General features: G+C 35.9%; 1 protein-coding gene across 3 annotated transcripts in view; it reads left to right on the plus strand.

Moving 5' to 3' along the window:
- Positions 1-22,263, plus strand: part of LOC149530442 (WD repeat and SOF domain-containing protein 1) — a 100,140-nt gene that overhangs the window by 58,256 nt on the left and 19,621 nt on the right. For all 3 annotated transcript variants that reach the window (XM_089811296.1, XM_089811297.1, XM_089811298.1), the window contains exons 12-16: positions 13,631-13,684; positions 14,016-14,101; positions 14,201-14,261; positions 14,411-14,475; positions 15,063-15,168. In XM_089811296.1, coding sequence (XP_089667422.1) covers positions 13,631-13,684; positions 14,016-14,101; positions 14,201-14,261; positions 14,411-14,475; positions 15,063-15,168 — 372 coding nt within the window. The remainder of the gene's footprint in view (positions 1-13,630; positions 13,685-14,015; positions 14,102-14,200; positions 14,262-14,410; positions 14,476-15,062; positions 15,169-22,263) is intronic.

Genomic DNA, 22,263 nt, shown 5'->3' on the forward strand with positions numbered 1-22,263 from the left:
CTAAAGGCATGAGCAAAGACAAAGAGCAAGAAGTGGAAGATTTCAAAGAGGAAGAACATTTGCAGGAGGAAGATCTTCTGGGGATTGGGACAAAGGTAAGGAAAAATTCAAAGAAGAAAGATCATACAAAAAGGAGGACAAAAATTTCCATAAATATTTTTGATTGAGTAGCTATAGAAGAGATGATCGATGAGTTATCAAAGGAACATGTTTCAAGTGTGGAGGTTAATTAGGACACGGAGCCTTTGAATGGACCCAAGGGTATTCAACAAAGAGGACAAAATGTAAGGGTAGAACTGCTTATGTTGAAGAACCTACTGAATCCTTGAATCAACTTAAAGATTGAGAAGCCCTAATCGCGAGGAGAGCCCTATGTCATGAGGAAAGGTATCATAAACCGTTGATAAGGAAATTTTTGTTCAAGACAAGATGCAAAGTTGAAGGAAAATGTTTGAAGGGGATTATTGATAGGGGTAGTTTGGATAACCTAGCATCTGAGGAGTTGGTGGACAAATCGAAGTCCTAGAGGTTGAAACATCCCAAACCCTATCAAATTGCATGGATCAAGGACGATCATAAAGTACTGGTAAATGAGTAATGCCTAGTGAAATTAAAGATCAAACCTTATCATTGTGAAATTCTTTGCCTATGGATGTCTGTCATATCCTAATTTGTAGACCTTAACAGTAGATAAGTAAGCTTGACATGATGGTAGAAGGAATAGGTATACCATATTTGCAAATGGAGTCCTTATTTTGCAAATGGAGTGAAACAAGTAATGATGCCTTTGATAAAGAGTCCTAAGAATGAAAATTGCACCAGTGTTAGGATTTGTTTGGTAGAAGTATGAAAGTACTTGGATGACTTGAAGTGTGATAGTATGTGTTATGCTTGTCCTTAAGAAGCCTAGTTTAGGATAGGAAGGAAAACAACCTAAGAAGATAAAAAATTGTTGACAAAACATGAAGACATCATATCTGATAATGTGCCTGATAGATTGCCATTGATGAGAAGCATTGCTCATTGCACAAAATTTTATCTTTGGGGAAAGTGTGCCAAATAAAACAACACATCAAATGACACTTGCATAAAATGATGAATTGAATAGGCAAGAACAATAATTGTTAAGGAAAGGTTCGATTAGAGAAAGTTTGAGTCCTTGTGCAATATCTCCAGTGTTAGCACCTTAGAAGAATGGAGTGGAGGATGTGTATTGATTCAAGAATCGAGAGCCATAAATACGATTACTGTCAAATATAGATTTCCTTTGCCTAGAATGGATGATATAATGTATTGTTTGAGTGGAGCTATGTATTTCACAGAAATTAATTTGAAGTGTGGTCATCATCAAATCAGAGTTAGAGGAGAGGAGTGAAAGGCTACATTCAAGACAAATGAAGGATTGTATGAGTGGTTGGTGATGCCTTTTGAATCGACCAATGCACCTTGTACTTTCATGAGGCTGATGAATGAGGTATTGAAAAAAATCTAGGGTAAATTTGTGTTTGTTTACTTGAATGACGTTCTAATTTTTAGTAAGAGCAAGGATGATCATTTATTGCATCTGATACAATTGTTGCAAAGATTAAGGGAAGAGAAGTTGTTGATAAATACGGAGAAATGTTCCTTTATGAAGGAGGAGATAGTGTATTTGCGATTTGTGATTTCAGTAGTGCTGTGAGGTTTTCACACCATAGCCCTCTCTTTTTCTTTTCCAGTAAGTGTTGGTGGTCTTAGGGGTTCCAGATAGTAATAATATTGAGTCCCCAAGCCTTATCAAGAGTCACCAGGAAGATTATTAGAGGATGAAGGAGATCCTAAAGATGAAACAATTTGGGAATATGAGCCATCCCCTTCATTCGTAGGAGATTGATAGTTTCATAAGAGTTAATCAAAGTTAGAAATGTTTAGTACTAAGATATATTTCCCTTCATCAAAGGATTCGATAGATATACAATTTAATGATGATAAGGTGGCACATGGGTGTCTTATCCAATTAGAAAATTCTAATTTCAAGCATAAGCAGTCACAACATGCCAAGTGTCCTAGTTTCTCATTGGCTGTAAAAGGCTATGTAATTTTCCTATTGGTGCCCTTATGTTATTGCTTGTAAACTTGGCAACCTTAATTAGGGTTTGTAGGGAGAAATCTTGACCCTTGACCTTCAATCGTTCTTCGCCCTTCATTGTAATTTGACATTTGCAAAAAACCAAGGTTTTCTCATTTGTAAGGGGTTAGACTCACTAGATTAGGGGAGAAGCATTAGAGTAGGGAGTAGAGTAGGCTAACTAAGGGAGAGACTTGATCAAATTGTTGCTATGATGTTTTTAAAGTAACAAATAATTCATTGTTGGTTCTTCATGGTGAATCACTTAATAATGCTTTGAAGTGTCGCATGGTTTCCCCAATCTTTCAGTTGGAGTAGATTTCATTTCATATTAAAGTAGTTTAGTCAAATGAAAGTTATTGTGGATGTTCACTTGCATGACGTGAACAAATCCGAGGCACTAGCCTCTTGTTGATTGTAAGTGTGCCTTGTGTGGTAAGCCAATGATTGAAAGCACTCAACTTCAATTGATATTAAATCTCAAGTTTGCATCCTATTTGATGGGATCGAAGAGTTACCAATGTGAAAACAATTTGTGTATTACTTAGAAGCTTTCACTAGGTGGGTGGAGTTGTTGATTAAGCTGTATCTAGTAAAGTCCAAGTTGATCCATGATTCCTTGCATTCTTGAAGTGGAAATTGGAAAATCAAAGCTATATTTTCATTGTACACCGTGAAGCTAAATCTTTAGATGCACTAGAGTTGATAGCCATTGAATGAATAACGCAAGTCCTTAAGTGATTACCAACAAATCACATTATTTTAGTGAGCGAGTTTCGATAATTGGAAGGAACGTTGAAGTTATTTCATGATCTTACTTTGCAAGCTTAGCATGAGAGGTGACTTTATATTAGGAAGAGATGATTGTGTAGTTGGTGTTTCATCCTAAAACATTGGAATTTGCTTCTACATGTTATAGTGGAATAAAATTCACATCAACAGAAAATGGCTTTAGGAGGGAAACAATAAAGTTCATTCATAGAATTGTCAACGACAATGAGGATTCAAGTAATATTTGAGATAGAAGATCTCTCTTAAAGTGAAAAATCCTTTTTTTTTTTTTTAAAGTAAATGTGAATAATCCAAAAAAAAAAAAAAATCCCCAAAAGGGAAAAGGTTTCTCAAAATTGATAGGCAAGTGGATGTTCTTCCATTATAGTTTGATTTGAACAAACAATTGCACCCATGTAAGCTGACTCAACTTACAACATTTGGGCAGTGTGGGTGTATGATACCACATAGCATGAGGAAATGCATTGTTTTGTGTTCCTTTTGAGAGTGGACTTGACATTATGAGGAAAGATTTCTTTTTCAAGTGTATATGAGCTTGCGCTACTTACTAGTTCACAGGTAGAGTTCGTCGAGTTCAAAGAGGATATTAGTAGGAACCAAAGAAGTGGATATGAAGGAAATACTTTGTGCAGTGTGCATAGCCTTTCACACTCATAATCTACTTCCCCATCTTGTCAAAACATAATTGACTTAATCAAGTTTCAAATGGGCTGGTACGAGGAAATATCAACTAGGGGTGGGAAAATTTTATTTCAGCCTCCAAATTGGATATTAAATTAGGAAGGCAATCTTTGTTCGAGTTGGGAACCCAAGGACAAAGAAGGGAATGAGTTGCATCAAGGAAACATGATTGAGTTTAATGATGAAGATAACTGAATGGAGGATCAACTTTCATGCATCACATCACAAGGAGAGGAAGTTGATAAGAAAATGAAGGAGGTAATGGATTTCATCAAAGGGAGAGAGCATACTAGGCAAGGATCAACATCAGAAAGAATTAGAAGAAGATCATCACAAGTTCAAAGAAGTCATCCTCGGTGAACTTTTCCCCATTGCTACGAAGACAAATTCTCAAAGATGAATTGCAAGGAATTTCAATCACCCTCGGAGAGAAGGGCGATCAAGTAGATTTATTAGACAAACAACTTCAAGTAATCACAAATGGATCGAGATATGAAGAACAATTTGACAAGGCATTCAATGATATCATCACCACCATATCTTTTGGGTGGGTGCTAAAGAATATCATGAATGAATTTGATTCATTGCCAAAGGTATTTCAAAATAATCAAGTTATTGCAAGTGGCATGGTCTATCATCAACTTGACCTCTTGAGATCCTACTACTTGACATTGAACTTGATGAACTCATAAAGATGTTGTTTGACCTTCCTATCAATTGTGAAGATGTTATGTTCTATGAGATTCTACATGAAGAATCGCAAGATGTTCCTAAAGGAAAATCTACGTACAAACCCATGAGAGAAGAAGAACAATTCGGGTTGGTTCTGCAATTTGACTTTTCTTTTGATTTCTGGGGAGGTATTCGTAGGATAACTCATCAAGAAATCTTTAATTTTTGAGGATGCACTTAGTGATAAAAGGATGTGTGGTTCATTCTATACAAGGACAAACCTCCTAAAGAAGTATTCCAAGGGCTGGATTTCAAGATTGATCCTGCCTTGACCACCCATTAGTTCGATTGTGATGCTAGAGGCAAAATCCACCACCAGTTGCGACCTCCCAAAGCTGTGGATGATCAATAAGAGTTCAAACAAGGGTTGCCACTGGAATCACACTAGATTGTTTCTTTCCTTGCTTTTTCTCTTGAAAGTTTTGATGGCTTTTATTTTGATTATGGAGATCTAGTTAGAACATCTTGTTGTGGATTAATCATGTACCTCATGAATTACCTTAGTTATGGATCTTACATGATATATTTCTTGAATTTGAAAACAGGGTAGTAAAATCTACTTTAGAGTACAAGGACGAGTTTGCTAAACGGAGAACTATTAACCAAGCCCAATTGCTCTTGAACATCTTGAAAAATCACATTCAATCAAGTGTATATATTAGTGTAGTCTGTGTCATCCCTTTGGGAGTCTTATACATAGTTAGGGTGGGCTTGCCATGCACTACTTGGTTCAATAATTTCAGAGTAGGTTTCCTTTTGTTGGTTAGTTTAGTTGTCTTAGGAGTTAAGAGAGTATTTTGCCTTCAGTTAGTTGGCTTGAGATCTATGTGAGTGGCCTAGTCGATTAAGTAGTCTAATTTTTCTTAGAGAGCTATTTTATAGGTCTGGCTTGGGTTGTTCGATCCAAGTAGTTGTTTGGTTTGCTTTAGCTTAGGTGCCTACTTTACTTAGCTTAGCTAGAGGGATCCAAATTTGTGAGAAAGAAAATTTGTTAAATTGCACACTCTGGTATTTGCCTCACTAGAGTTGTTTATCTCATTTCTTGGCTATCTCTTTGAGAGGTTCTCATAAATAGGAGATTAGATTTTTAATAACCTTATCTTGGAAGGGATTTGTCCTAATTTTTGATTTGATCATGGTTGTGTTTTGAGTACCCGAGTCTTTCGGTTACAACATCTTACTTACACTAAATTGGTGAAAATCATACACCTGCTTTACCGCCACTGTGGTTTTACAAACCCTCTACAAGCTTCATTGCTTTTAAGCCAAATAAAAGATTGAAAGGAAAAAGAAAAGTACCATCAAAAGAAAATAAAAAGAAAAGAGCGAATGTAAAAGAAAGAAAGAATGAAATTGAAGCAATTTGGCTCTGGGTGTGCGAATATTTACATCGGTGCTACTCAATAAAAATCTCTAAATGTTGAGCAATGTTTGTGGTTGGCCACAACGATAACATTGCCGGGGCTATGGATGCTTGACTGGTAGCGAGGCTCTATGAAGGATGCTTTTGGAGTAAGGATATTAAGATAGATAATCCAATGAATCTAAGAGGCTTTCTCGGTTCTTGTCAAGAGGGGAATGAATTACTTGACACATGTGGGGTAATCTAGGATAATGACTCTTAGCTTATTTGATAGTTTCTTCTATTTTGAATGCATTTCCTAGTTGTTTGATAGGTGAAAGTGGAATTTGTTGAAGGTTCTTGTCTCTAACAAGTTTTGTTGTAGAAATGTTAACATTCCTTTGGGTGGTTGCTAGATGTTGTGAGGTTTTCACACAATCATCCCACTGCAAATGGAGAACCTCTCTTCTCTCTTTTCTAGTGAGTGGTATTGGTCTTAGGGGTTTTAGAAATTAACAATTTTTAATCTCCAGGCCTAATCAACAATCTTGTGAAGGCAAGTTAGGGAGGGGGGGTGAGAGATTAATCAATCTTGGGCTAAAGTTGAGGTTTGAGTGGAGAAGAGTGGCTAAGTATGAAAGTGGAAGACATGCATCATGATTAAATCCTCAATGTGATTCAATTATCCTCAATTGGCATGATGATCAACAATTGAATAAATAGAAGAGTTGAAGCAAGTTTTAGTGGCATCTTAGTTTTGGTGGAATATGAGGAAGCATGAGGAAAATTTCTCTGATTCTGCCACCCCCATCTTTTATACTCAAGCATGGTGAAATTTTGCCACCTTTTTGGGGTCTAAAACAAAATTAGTCTTATTCAATGATGTGGTAGTTAAGAAAATCAGTTAATTAAGGTGCTTGAATGAAGTTTTGGAGGTAATATGTCATGACAAAGATTTGGGTGGTGAGAGTATTTTATCCTCTATCTTAGCTAAATTTTGCTCAGCAATAAAAAGTCTTTGAACCACTTTGACTTCTACTTTAGTTATGATTGAATATGATGCATGTCCTTGGTAAGTGATTGTAAATTCAAGTTGATAAAGGCAAAATTGAAGTGGAGAAGGCAATTGTTATGAAAGTTTAGCATAGAATTATCCTTTGTGGAGGATGTATTCCGCCCTCCCTACAGGATTTTATCCTTAATCATACATCAATTCTGCTAAGCACTACATGCAAAATCCTTGGGCAATGAGAATCCTTGTTGGGAAACAAGAGTTTGAGGGAGACATTGATGCATTGAGCACATGACAATGTGGAATGGAGTTATAAGTATGACAAAGCCATCGTATGTGGAGGGAAAATTTGGCCCTCCTTAGAGGATTGTATCCTCTATAATCTTCAAATTCTGCTCCCCTCCATAATGAATTGACCTGTAGAGGTTTATAAAGTAATTAAATAAAACCATTTTTATTGGCTGACTAAGGCCACCGCCAGCTTCTTGTAGGGGGTGTGTTATTCCAAGTTGTTCAATGCCTATATAAACAAAACATTCTCTTTCCTTGCAATTTGACCAGAACAGTTCTCCGAATTGGCATCAATTAAACTTCTCCATTTGGAATCAAGCTTCCATTTAAGCAAGCAGCAAACTTCATTCTTAGTTTGTCATTTGGCAGTGAAGATTGTGAGAATGCAAATTAAGGAAATTATAATGCACCAATGGTTTGAATTCTTTCAACTATTGAACTTTGATTGTGCCCTCCATGATTGAAATTGGAATTTCATGCTTTCTAATTGAATTGTCAAACATTATAGCATGAAAAGAAAAAATGGAAAATGATGATCTTTTTCAGGGTAGAATATATCTAGACAAACTTGGATAACTTAGGTTCAATAGTTGAAAAGTCTATAAAATAAAATTAAGCTTAATTTATTGAGAGACCTCATTACCACAAATTGGAAATCTAATTTTGGTGCCTTCATTAGTAATGATGAGTTTTAGTTAAATATAGAAGAAAGTCAAAGAAAATGCAATTTGATAACCTTGCTTTGAGTTTTGATTTTGTTTTAATTTTTATCTCATTGAAGAGGAAATCCAGATTGAACTTCCATTTCATTTTTTATTCTAAATTCTTAAGTTTACATAGGGAGTTGAGTGAATTGGATAATTTTTTTGTTTTGAATTCTTCTTTAAAGCTAGAGAAGTTAGTCTAGCTCAACTACTACGAACACAATTCTAGAACTTTTTAATTTTTTTTCCTTTAATTAGAGGAAATTGAGAATTCTTTTCAAACTTGGGCAGTGAACATTCATTGAGGCATTAAAATAAATCATGTCTCTTCTCATCCTCCCATGAACTTAATCAATTTTCTTTCTTGTTTTTGCTAGGTAAGTAGAGTTAGAGAAGCCAAGGAAGCTAGGAGGGACAAGAGATGGGAACCAAGACTTAAAGTTCAATTGATTCAAAATGAGGAGATAACCTCAACATCAAGTTATCCAAAGGCAATTTGAAAGCAAGGTCAAGGAATGATTCCACCACATGAAGACAACATGATTAGGTTCACAAAGGCAATTGAGTACAACCAAATCTACAATTTCAAAGCACAAATTCAAGTTCACGAGTGAAGATTAGAAGGACGAAGTTTGCCAATCCAAGTCAAGCCATGAAGAAGTTTATTAGAGGATGTAGGAGATCATAAAGGTGAAACAACAATAGGAATATGAGCCATCGCTAAGAGATTGATAGTTTTAGAAGAGTCAATAGAAGTTAGAAATGTTAAGGAATAAGATATGTTTTCTCTTCATTGAAGGATTAGATAGATATAAGAGATAAGGATGATGAGGTAGCACTTGAGTGTCTCTTCCAATTAGAAAATTCTAATTCCAAGCACATGCAATTGCAACATGGCACGTGTCCTATTTTCTCATTGATTGTAAAAGGCTACATAATTTTCTTACTGGCCCATGATGTGGTGCCCTTATGTTATTGGTTGTAAATTTGGCAACCCTAATTAGGGTTTGTAGGGAGAAATTCTAGTCCTCGATCTTTAATCAATCTTAGCCCTTCATTGTAATTTGACAGCTATAAAATGCCAAGACCTAATTTGTAAGGGGTTAGACTCACTAAATTAAGGGAGAAGTATTAAAGGAGGGGAGTAGAGTAGGCTAGCTATGGGAGACACTTGATCAAATTGTTGCTATGATGGTTTTCAAGTAATGGATAATTCATTGTTGGTTCTTCATGGTGAATTACTTAATAATGCTTTGAACTATCACATCATTTCCTCAATCATTCACTTGGAGTAGATTTTTTTTTCATGTTGAAGAAATTTAGTTGAGTGAGAGTTATTGTGGATGTGGATGTTCACTTGCATGACCTGAACAAATCTAGGCCACCGACCTCTTTCTGATGTAAGTGTACCTTGTGTAGAAAGCCAATGATTCAAAGCATTTAACTTTAATTGATATTAAATCTTGAGTTTGCATCCATTCGATGGGATTTTAGAGATGTCAATGTGAAAACCATTTGTATATTTCTTAGAAGCTTGCACTTAGTGGGTGCAGTCGCTGATTAAGTTGCATCTGACAGAGTCCAAGTTCATCCATGGTTCCTTGCATTCATGGTTAGAAGTAAAAGTTAAATCTGAGATGAAGTGGAAATTGGAAAATCAAAAGTGTGTTTTCATCATACTTTATGAAGCTAAATCTTTAGTAGTGCAAGAATTCATAGCCCATTGAATGAATAGTGTAAGTCCCTAACTGATTCCCATAAAATCATTTTATTTTAGTGAGCTAGTCGTCACAATTGGAAGGAACGTTGAAGTCATTTCATGATCTTACTTTGCAAGCTTAGCATGAGAGATGACCTTATATCAAGATGTTTCATCTTGAAAGATTGGGTATTTTGTGTGTTATATTGGAACAAAACTCACATCAACAAGTAGATGGATTTGAGGTGGACCTTGAGAAGGTTAAAACAAATGTTTGAGGGGTCTACAACTTAAACTGTGGACAGGTAAGATTATTTTATGGATTTGCTAGTGTCTACTGAAAGTTCATTAGGAATTTCAATTCGGTTTGTAGTCCTATGATTGAGACATTGAGATGAGAAAGGAAAGATTTCAAATAGACACATGGAGCAGATAAGAGTTTTGAACTATTGAAACAAACGTAACTGAACAACTAGTGTGGGCTTTTCCAGATTTCAATAAGGCATTTCAAGTTGACTTTGATGCAAATGGAAAGGCAATTAGAGCAGTATTGAGTCAAGAAGGTAGACTTGTTGCTTATTTTAGTGAAAAATTGAATGATGCTAAGAGAAGGTATTTAGTTAATGATCAGGAATTTTATGCCATAATTCAAGATTTGAAGAAGTGGAGACATTATTTGTTGCCTAAGGAATTTGTGTTGTACACCAATCATCAAGGACACCATTATTCCCATCTGTCAGAGGAGGAAATGAAGGAGGGACTTCATTTACAGTTTTCTAGTCTGATGGACAGCAGCGCATTTACTTTGCCTGTAAAATTAGCTTCCAGCTCATGATGAGCTTCATTTAGTTTCTTTACCAACCCTTCTCTAAGGGCAACTGCTGGTTTTTCAGCTTTTTACCCTCATTCATTTCAGTTTTTTCACAAGCATCAACTTCCTCTTGACTAGGCACAATTTGGTCTTATTTGCACTCTGATTGAGTTCCTGATTTGGAATCAAATTCCCTTTTACCTTTTTCTTATGTGGTACCTATGAAAAGATTTGTTTGCCTTAACCTCCTTAGGTTCACTTAAGTTTTCATAAAAAAATCTGATAACCTTCTCATTCATAGGTATGGCAAGCTTTGTAATCTTTTGACATTCGTAAAATTTTAGTAGATCCTTCACCTTTTGATCTGTTATACCATTTGACAATTTTAGAGTCAGCAATTCCATCAGCCCTTGTTTCCTTTCCTTCGATTTCTGTAATCATCCCAAGCATCTCACAGGCTGGCAGATTGTTGGCTTTGATACCACTGTAATATCGCCAACAGGATATTTTCAGAATTTCTGATTTCCAACTTTATTTCTGTTCTCAAACTTGTTTGGTGATTGTTTCATTAAATTCAAGATTTAAATATAACATTTTTTCAATCTTGTCAAATATTTATACATAAACCTAACAAAGTTGATATGACAATATTTCAACAATTCTTTCTGTAGCTGGAACTAACTTTTTTCTATAAATTCAAAATGAGATCTTAATATCATAGTCAATACATCATTACGTTGTCTACAGTAAAACAACATAACAATCTCTTTCATAGATATCAATCATATTACATAATGAAGTAACATTCATCTGCAAAAAAATGGAATGTCCCCATTTTTAGCAGGTTCATGGAATTGGCTTGGTTATTTCATCATCACGACCCTTGTGAGTTGATAGTATAATTTGAGGGTCTTAGTTGAGGAATTATTGGACTTTCTAGTGACCTATGGTGAATTTTGGCTCCATTTTGAGGGACTCACTATTTATATAAGTCAACAGCTGGTTATAATGAGCTTAGTTGTGTTAGAGGAGTTGAGTGATGCTCTTAGTTTTTATTTTTGGCTTTTGGTTTGGGCTCCAAGAATCTTGGAGATTTTTAGTAAATCATGCCATCAGGTTCATTCATTGTTTTTTTTCATTAGGATCACTCCTATGTTGTTAGATTTCAATTCTAATGCTCCTTCATTCATTTTCGCAAGATGGGTGAATTATTAGTATTATTCAACTAAATATGCTGAGGTTACTATTTTTGCTGGTATTGTATGTTGGCCACCTTAGTGTCATAGCTCGTTAGAACTAGGTTGAAATGTTTTAAATCTTGGGCACAAGAAACAATGACCTCGTGTTTTAGAATATCATGATATGGTTGAAAATGCCATTTTTTGGAGCCAAAAGGAAATTAATAAATTATATTATGTGCCTAAGGATAAAGCAAAAAGGCTTTTAAGTGAAAGGTGTGTTGAAGTTAAGTTGCACAATGGAGATTATAAATATGGCTCCCATTATGAGAATTGATTATTCTTGTCTATTGCTTTTTGATTGTTGTCTTTGAGGGTTTGGGTTTTGAGTTTGTGCATCGATTTACAACTGAGGTATAGTGGTATTGATGGTATTGATTTGATTTTCAATATGATTTGAAGGGTCTTCTCAAACTGTGTCTGTTGTAGCTGTGAAGTACAGATTTTCGAGATTGTTGTCTTCTTTGGGCTGTGATTACTGTGGTTGGGAGGCAACATTGATTGCTGAAGCTGATCGTCTTATATTAGCAACTGAGGGCATTGCATACTGGATGCAATTGGCTTAGCTGGGCATCTACAATTATCAGTTTCAGCTTGGGAATTATATGCACATAGACGCTGCATCTCTGGGAAGCTTAGTCCTGAAAATTAGGTGATTTATAGAGGTGCTGGACGAGATTAGCTATAAGGTTTTTGGTGGAGCAGAATACGCTATTGGGTCTGCTTGTTATTGGCTATAAGGGCATTCTTCTTGGTTGGCTGTGGAGACTTTCTTCTCAGACTGTGATCTCCTAAGTTTCGCTGCCAGAAGCTAAAGAGGATTGATAGAGACGTGGTCTGCTGCAAACTTTTGGAATCAGGTTCTTTGCATTTGAAACTGTAATTTGTTGTGCATTTAATAAAGGAATTAGAGTTGTCGATTGAAGTTTTATTGTAGATAACTCATAATAGAATGATGATCTCTTATTGCAAATTGGCCATCAAGAGCAATTTATTGCAGCCTGATTCATTTAATCTCAGTATTTGGCATATCAGTTGTGGCTTACCTATTTGCATCTAACATTGTTCAAAAACTATAAAACAACAAACTTGCACAAAGCAATACTTTCATTCGGGTTGAGTTTGTTTGCCAAGTGCTCAACAAAATGTCAACAATTGAATAGTGAAGAAATCGGTGTTTGTCAAAGTTATAACCAGATCGGGGTTATTACAAAATCTGTAGCAGATTTACCTGGACTGTAATCTGTTGCTTTTTCAAGGCCTGGGTATCAGCTATTGAGCAAGATTTCACTCATAGGAAAATTGTGTATGAACTTTTGAAGAATCACCTTAAGGCATATGGATACTTCACACAGCTATGCAGAGAAATGTCCACGCAACATAACACTTGAAATTGCTCTGTATTAAGGTACACCAGGTGTGTATGAAGATATGATATTATGGCTTCAGAAACTCACACCAAAGAGTGAAAATACCCCTTCTGGAAGGAATGGGCCAACTCTTTCTGTAAGCCCACACTTAGTATAATGCAGTTCAAGTGTGTGGCAGATGATTCCTACGACTTTCTTTCTTGGAAAGGAAACCTGCAGGTGAAAGCAATTGTTTCTGGCCGGAAAAAGAGCCTCCAGAGACAGTAATAGTTCTGTTCTTTCCTTTATTCTTCACGCCAACGTTGTATCCACTTGGCAGCCGACGATTATAATCCACAGCAATTAAAATGGTTACCAAACTTACAGTAAATTGGCAATTGATATATTCAAGTGAAACCTTTGTATTTTTCTTTTTATTGGATCAGCAATAATAGAAATCAAACTGATTCCCAACAATCAAGCTCAGTATGAAATTTGTATTATTGGACAATAGCCGTCACTTTGAAGTGCTAATATTGAAACATTTTGGAGTTAAGATTAAAATATTTACACTTATTTTTCACCCCAAATATTTGAATTGCTCTTTTGAGGAATTGGGCATGTGGCAAAGTTATTTTGATCCTTGTAATTTTATTGAATTCCTTTTTGTCTTGATGTTAAAAATAATGATTTCTATCAAAACCTTTATATTTGTATGCTTTAAGTTTATTTATTTTTGATCGGTATTACGCTTCAAGTTTATTATGAATGCTTGTAAAATGTATTTGTGACTGAAGAGTTATATTTCTACTTGTGAATTTATGTGGCATATATTCTTGTTTTAAGTTCTAATTCATCTTCTTTTGTTACAGACAAGGAATAATGCTATTGCATGGAATCCAAGAGAGCCTATGAACTTCACAGCAGTATGTGGTTCTGATAATTCAAACTGAAGAATGTCCTTTGATAGTGTGGCTCATTTTATTTTGTTATAAATATCTTCCAAGACATATTTCTCTTGAGATTTGTGCTAGTGTGTATTCTTTTTCACATCTTTGGGGTTTCAAATTCTTTGTACATTTGGGTCATCATCCCTAGCTTGGATTTATAAAAGTAATTTTTTCTGTAAAATAATTATTTTCTGTGTGCAAAGTAGCACTTAAAATCACAATAACAACTTCTCACTGTTAAATTATAATATTTATGATCCTTGTTCTCTATAATATCTAGGAAAATAATGTGAAACTGTCATTGCAGGCAAATGAAGATTGCAATTGCTATAGTTATGACATGAGAAGAATGAATATTTCAACTTGTGTTCACCAAGATCATGTTTCCTCTGTGTGAGTACCAAAATACCTTACTACTACAGATAGATTACATTTGGAGTTGGATTGACAATAACTCAACTAATGTCTTCAATGTGTGATTTTAAACTATAGGATGGATATTGATTACTCTCCAAGTGGCCGAGAGTTTGTTACTGGATCTTATGATAGAACGGTGAGTACTTTGTATGTTGCCAACGATGTCTTTCTTTTTCATCGCGTCCAGCCTTAACATTGTTCTATAGTTCATGCCATTTTGTTATAGCTTTGAATTTGCATTTCAAATTTAAATGTCATATTATTCTGAGGTGATTCCTTTTACAGGTGAGAATATTTCCCTACAATGGAGGGCATAGCAGAGAAATCTACCACACAAAACGGATGCAAAGGTAGTTTTCCTCTTTTTGTGGAGAAACTCTTCTATTTTCTGTAAGGCTATGATTCTTTAGCCAATTTGATGGTGCAAAATTCAATTTCATTTTCATCAAATGAGTGTCATAATGATGCTTTTCAAACGACTTTATGAATTTGTTGTCTTTCCTTTCTATTGGACAATACAATTAATTGAGACTGTATAGCGTTTTTTCATTTTGCTGAATAGTTTAGAACAAATGATGCTGGACAATCAATAGCTTAAAAAGATTTAAAAGGTTTAAGAAACTTTTAGGTGCTTTTGATGCCAGGTTTTTATCCTTCTGATCAATCAACTGTGTAAGTTCTGAGTGTCTAAGACAATGTATTAGTATTTGTCTTTGATTTTATTATCACTTCATCAGTATTAAAGTATTAATGAGCAAGGGTCATGACACTCAGTTGTAGTTTGAGCTTAATTGATAAAAATAGTAGCTTTTTTGTAAGTCTGCGTCCGTTTCATTGAAAATATCTGCGATGTGAGTGTGATAGTTCAGGTTGCTTTTGTCTCTACAGGTAGGGGAAACATTATGTTATGCATTGAATAATTTTTTCTGTCTTGTAGGGTGTTTTGTGTGAAGTTTAGCTGTGATGCAACTTATGTTCTTTCGGGCAGTGATGACACTAATCTTCGGCTTTGGAAGGCAAAAGCATCAGAGCAGTTAGGAGTGGTACACATTTGACTATTATCTTTCTTTTCTCATTATATTGTCCATTTTTGTTGTGATTTTCTTGATCTTGTTGTTTCTAGCCATTATTAGTGCTGTGCTCATCCTTTTCCCTGTCTTTAATCTGGTACTCTTAGCATTCTTGTAAATCTGACAATTTTATCTCCTAAATATTTCTTATGTATTTCATGAGCTAGACTTTGAGCAGTTCAGAAAGCAGTAAATCTGGTCAGAGTAAATACTCAAAACTGCTATATAGAAATCTTTAAGTTAACTATCAATGATTTTCTCAAAATCTACATATAACAAGCCCCAGACACGTTAAGTTATTAACCATATTTAGGAGCTACACTGATAAACGCAGCTTTTATGGAATTTTTCTCCAGAGCATAGTTTTCCATAGTAGACCATATTTAGAAGCTACATTGATAAGCTCTCCAAGATGCTTTCACAAAAAGACGTCGGTAAAAATGTCCATGCGGGTAAAATTCTGGTTAAACAATGGGTTTTCACAAGTTTTTGCTATAAAACCATGTGTTTTCTCATTTGGGATGTCAATTTTTAATTTAATACATTTTGTAATTGAATTCTATGAAAAAATTATCTATCTTTAGTAGTCAAGGATACCTAGAGACTTTGGAGAGGTACTGGTACATGCTATGATGCTGGTATGACTAGTTTAAAAAAATAGGAGACAGGGTACTTGGAGACGCCAATTTCTCTGAAATATAATTTAATAATGTTGAAGAAATATCATAACATATAGCTTTGGAAACATGGACAATGGAAAGGTTTAAGTTTGCATTAAAACCTCTGAATCAAAATATCAAATCTGAAATTCAAATCACTAATACTAATAGTACCATCATTTAATAGTGTCATATAGAGTCAGATAGTTCAAAACTCACAGTCCATGTGTAAGAGCTAAGAACCCTTGCTAGGTTTGATCCAATACAACATCACGAATCCCACATACATAACAAAGGTCTTCTGTCAAATACTTATCAGACACTTGCGTAGACATGTCAGTCAGAAACATTCACTTATTTCTCAGACAAACAGTTTGTTACCATTCTTAAGGTTGCAGGTTTGTTCATTTGGATTTGCATGAGTAAGCTTTTGACATTTCAAGAACAAAACAAATAGATGACTTCACCTACAGTACCCTATTCATTGAGTACAACCATAATTCCTCTTAACCACACATGAACATAAGAGAACTAACATTAAATAACTTTAAATAAGAAGTAGTCTCTGGTCAGCTGTAATGAATTGCAAGGGATATGTCTTCAGTGACCCTCCGAAATTCAGCAGCCATCTCAAATTGATTGTCACCCAGCTGCAATGATGGCTTTGGCAAACCTCCATGGTCACTTAGCACTAGCAAGAGCTAAGAAATTTCTACTACCAGCCTTGTAAACAAATACTGAGCACTGGTATTTATAAAGACAGACTGACATAAGTGCAAACTGCAAGGGAATCCCTGTCAACAAGTTCTAAATTCTCCACAGATCCAGCATAGGTAATTCAAGTGAAGCATTAATTCTGGAGCCTCCTGTGAATGGCCGGCCAGCTAATAATGGTCATAGTCCTCCATTTGGTTGCAACAACAATACTTTGTATAGATACTCATCAGTCATCACCATAAGATGTTCAAGCCTCTTTGGAACAGGCTTCTGCTGTGTCACCGGCCGTGTATGCTCTGCTGGCCATAACTCATGTTTCCTGTATAGTGCAGCTCAAATTACTCCCGCGGAAATAGAAAAATCCATCGCTGGATACCCAGCACTTGTCTCTTTGAATAGTCCTTCATGGTATCATGGGAAATGGCATTATATTTCTTTAGAAATCGTTAATAAGTAGTTACTGCTTGGGATCAGTCTGCACCGAAACTCACGATGCATAAAATTGGCATTAATAATATTATGCGCCAAACATTATACTAATGGCAGATATAATATTCAGTTTAAGACTCTTGATTTGTTATTTTTGGTGCTTGTTTAACCACTGGCAATGTCTTGCCCTCCCAACCATAGACAATAAACTATTATCTTCTTCCCCGAGTGCTTCTTTGCAGATTTATTATTCGATCTGCTGTAGGTTGTATGTATATATTAGATTGATTAGAGAGAAAAAATTACTTTTCCTTAAATACCTATTAGTGGTGCCCCTTCACCAAGGCTCACCATTGTTCCAATCTGGCCCCACTAATTAATATTTATATGAATTAATGGACCAATTAAATTGGCTTCATATTATCACAATATTATAGTTATTTTAATCAATTAAATTTTTTTTTTTCCCTCTCAGTAATGAGTTTGATTTTATTGAGATAGTAAAAGCATTACATAAAGTAGTTACATTGAACAAAACTTGAAAAAACTATGATGGAGTCGATGAGGTGAACAGTCCATCCAAATAAACCCTAACTTCTAAATATCCGTACAGACTCAATTACAGATGTGTGCTACTGGCATTGCAAAGTCTTTACAAACATTACATAAATCCAACCGTTATAACAAGAGACAAGGAAAGAGTTCTAAGATGCATGAACAGTTCTGGACAAGAACAGGATTCAACCATGAGAGATTTTGCATAAAAACAGTTCTGTAACTAAACCGAAATTTTGGCCTTCAGTTACCCTCATTACTGCCATTCTTTTCTGATAATCCATTTTCCATAAAATATAAACAAAACCCTGCCATGTTATCACAGCCATTGTCCATTCAGTCAGGTTGTTCAAAATTGGTCTTCAATCCTGCTCAAACCCGTTCTTCAACCAAGCCATGCCCAACATCTTTATAAAACTAATCATGGCATTAAAGAGATTGCCAATAAAGGTCGTCTTCAAAAAACCAGCCCCTCTTACTCCTTACTCACAGAAACATGTACATTCTCAAAATTCAGCCAAAGACATAAACAAAGATAACTCAAAATTGTCTACGAGGTAAGCTGAAAACATTAGCCTCCATGGAATAGACACTGTTTGCCATTAGTAAACCAAAAATAACTTGCCAATTGTCTTAACAAATGAAAAAGAGGGGATATCTGCAGATTCATGCTTCACCCTTTGGAATTTCTGTTATCCCTGCTTCCCAAATCCTGACCCCAAACTTAACAGTTCTGCCAACTGCCCTTAAAGTGACAACTCCCCAGAAGTACCAAAATAACCACTCATTTCCACCAAAACACCAGGAGCAGTAGAAAAAATTGAAAAGAGAATAACAAACATTACATAACCCCAAAACCCCACTTATAACCAATACACCAAAGGAAATGAAAAGGTGAAGAAAAACCTTGCTTCATCTGAGGGCCTGCGGAATGAAGCTGTGAATCCTTACATGTTGTATTGATTTTGGCATCTGATCAATCTTCCTCCACCTTGTTTGCTTCCTCTCTAGCTCTCTGCAACTCCACTAGGCGTTCTGCATTTGCAGTTGTTCACCTAGCCCTAGCTTTCATCTGAATGATGTCTTGGTCAATGATGTGCTGCATTACAAGTAACTTAAGAGCATACCAGGCCTTTCTTGCTTCTTTGAATCTCGTGTCTCAAGTTTTCAACAAATTTCTACATGAAGGGTGTATATTTTGTACTTGTATTTTTTTCAATTCCAGTTGGCTTTTTAACCAAGTTGATTCCAATTCCAGGGACTGAGGTTGCTAGAATTTCCTCCAACCCATTAAGACTTCCTCTGGGACCAATTGATGCATCATAAAATGACTGATGTCCTTACCTTCACCTAGTTGTAGTGCCCAAGCCAAGATCATAGAATAAATGTCTTTGTTTGTGTGGTGACGATTCTCTAACTGTAGAACTTTTTCCCCAAAAGCCAATCTACCATGCCTGCCAATCTAGGATGGGTGAACTTTAACATTTTATCCACTATGATTTTCCTGCTGTGGCCATGTAGTGGGTTTTGTTGCTTACTGCATTGCAGGGTGAACGTAGACTCCATTTTCTCTACACCAAAATGAGCAAATTCTGAAAATGCACTGCAAATGAGGAAGCATGCGAACACAAAAGAAAGGCTCACACTACAAATAATTAGGGTGGCAACTGATGGCATGTAATAAATGTCGATCACATCCAATATAGTACAACATGGAATGGCCACCTTAAAGTGTCCCCCAATTGCATGCTTCATTAATGAGTTTGTAGATGTGTCTTGATGAGGGAGAGAGAATAAAAGTTAGGAATGCTTAATCATCCCACCTGACATCGGTAAAAGTGTCCATAAAAATCTTGGACATGTTGAGAGTTAGAGCCCAGTTTGACATTCTATCAACTTCCTTATTTCAAGCTCTTTTTATGTGTCTGAATTTGAAATCCTCCAGTGTCGACAACTCATTTTTGATTCCAAGGATGTAATTTTGCATGTGCCAAGCATCCATGCCCCCATTGATAATGGTGTTGATAATGATTAGTGAGGCTCCTTCAACATATAGTTTTGTGACCCCCAACTTCTTTGAAGCTCTAATAGCCGACAAATCCTGTTCAACTTCAGCAACATTGTTAGTTCAATCTTGAAGATGTTTACCACCCAAGGCAATAAGGTCTCCACTAGCATCTCTAATTCTGAATCTAGCCCCAGACGGCCCCGGATTCCCTTTAGAGACACCATCAAAATTGAATTTCCATCATTCTTCTTGTGGTCTTTCCCTTTGGATAAGTGTTAGTACAGAAAGAGAGGAGGGGTGAACCCCAAAATACCCATTCATGGGTTCTTTAAATGTTTTTGAACCTTGGCTGTAAGCACTATGAACAGTAAGCCCCACTATTTCACCAAGGGTCAAGGTTAACAACTCTCCATTAAGAACCACAGTAGAGAATGACCCTATGGGGACTTGAACCTTAGTTGTAGGCACTACAGGCAAGAAGTCCCACTGTTTCACCAAAAGGCCAAGCCCAAAATGTTTTTAAACCTTCATTGCAAGTACTACAGGCAATAAGCTCCACTATTTCACCAGGGGTCAAGGGTAACAACCCTCCATTAAGAATCACGGTAGAGAACGACCCCCTGGGGACTTGAACCTTGGTTGGAGGCACTACAGGCAAGAAGTTCCACCGTTTCACCAAAGGGCCAAGCTCCTAATCAATATAATTATTATGCTATCAATAATTATATAATTAATTTATTTATATTATCACAACCTTAATGTTATCTTTGTCGGCATATGGGAATAGAACCATAGCTAGAATAGCATTAACAGCCCCTCTTAGCTAAGGAGGAATCCTTCTCAAAATCCAAGTTATGTAGTAATATCCACCATGGCCACTCTTAGAGGGTGGGTCCACATGACTACTCCCATGATTGGAAATGCGAATGAACACAAATGCTCATCACGGAAGCACCCAATGTGATGTCATCTCATCTTGACGTTCACTATAATATCTGATTGGGTTTAGACCGTAAGAAAAATTCAAGAGCTTGCTAAAAACATAACCATGTACTTGACCCGCTTGGGCTGAGATAGGTTTCCTGAAATGTTTTGTTTTATTTATTGATATGATAGGGTTCAATTTAAACTGCAAACGGTTCTTGTATTCCTTCAAATATAGTCTTGCAGCAAGAGTAAGATAAACACAAACATGAACCTTACAACTCCCAGATGGGAATAAAGAATTTTTTAATCGAATGCTCAAATGTCCAAAATCTTACAACAGGGTTCGAAGTATTTCAAGAATTACTATGTATTAGGCCTCTTTATTCATAAATTCACAATATGTTCAACTTGAAATAAATACTCAGAATTTACATTGCACACAAAGGACAAAAGATAATGATAAAATGATGCAAAGCAATGCTTGTAGCTTATAACCCATAGTTTTTAATTACCATAGCTGGAGTCAGTATGTTTGTAAGTAGTCTACTCCTTCCTTGTAAACTCGATGAAGACTAGGTACTAGATTTGCATGAACACATGAATGGTTTGAATGTGTAATTCTAATGACACCTCCATATTATTCTCCATCTATGACATACTCTCACACAATTAATCTTCATGACACGTTATCATCATGTCCACCATATGCACTATAGCTACTGGTTTTAATTTCAATCACCTGTACATGAAGGTTGTTGTCACCCAACTTGTAGATTTTGTAGTCATGGATACACAAGAAAATGTGTATTACGACACCTATCAAGAGATGATTCCAATTTCACTCATAGACATCCAAAAAGTAACTCAAAACACTTGTAAACAATCATTCATTTCCATCAAACTGTCACAAAATTTTCTTAAGCTCAAAGGAGAGTTTGGGTGCAAACTTGCATAGGAGATTGGGTTTGTGTCTATGCTCTATTCTTAAGGATTTTCTTCCTTTGAATGATGTAGTCATAGAGCAACTTTTCCGGTTTCTTGTATTCACAATGTTCTCAATATGCCCCTCCAGTTGTGTTACTTCCCATTAATTCTTGCAAGTTGGTTTGTAGGAGTGTTACACATTCATTCACATGCAAGCATGAAAGAGTTGCTTTTACAAAGAGGGTGCCCCGACCAAATAATGTGGTGCGAGTCATATAAGTTAGATGCCAACTTTATAAAAATAACTTTTATAATAAAATCAAGAACAATTAAAATTATATTTTATAATATGAATGATTTATAACTAGGTGACCTCATTAGATTGTAACTTTTTGCCAAAGCTCCATGACCGCAAAGCATCGTCTACTAAAATGGAGACTAGGGTAGACCAATGAGCTCCCATTAGGATTAAGAGCAAGAAGGGAACATGACAGCCTTCCCTTGGTTGAGTGGTTCTTCCTCAAGCAACCGTAAGGTTGGATGTTGTAGGATAATTTTTCTTTTTCCCAAGTCGCATTCTCAGTAGGTAAATCCTTCTAACACACCAAATATTCTTTGACAGATTTGTTTCTCAGTTGCTTCTCCCTTACCTCCAACACCTCCATTGGTACTAACACCAATTTCCCTTCCTCGTCCAAAGGGGGCAATCCTAGAGAAGGTACAATACTACAATGTATTGCCTGTTAACCTTTTTAACACAATAAATGTGGAAAACATTGTGAAACCGGCTATCATCTGGTAACTCAAGTTCATAAGCCACTTCTCCAATTCTCCTCACTATCATGTAGG

The sequence above is a fragment of the Cupressus sempervirens genome, chromosome 11 (assembly GCF_028749045.1).
Source record: "Cupressus sempervirens isolate cs-2001-9-10 chromosome 11, ASM2874904v1, whole genome shotgun sequence".
Taxonomy (NCBI): Eukaryota; Viridiplantae; Streptophyta; class Pinopsida; order Cupressales; family Cupressaceae; genus Cupressus; species Cupressus sempervirens.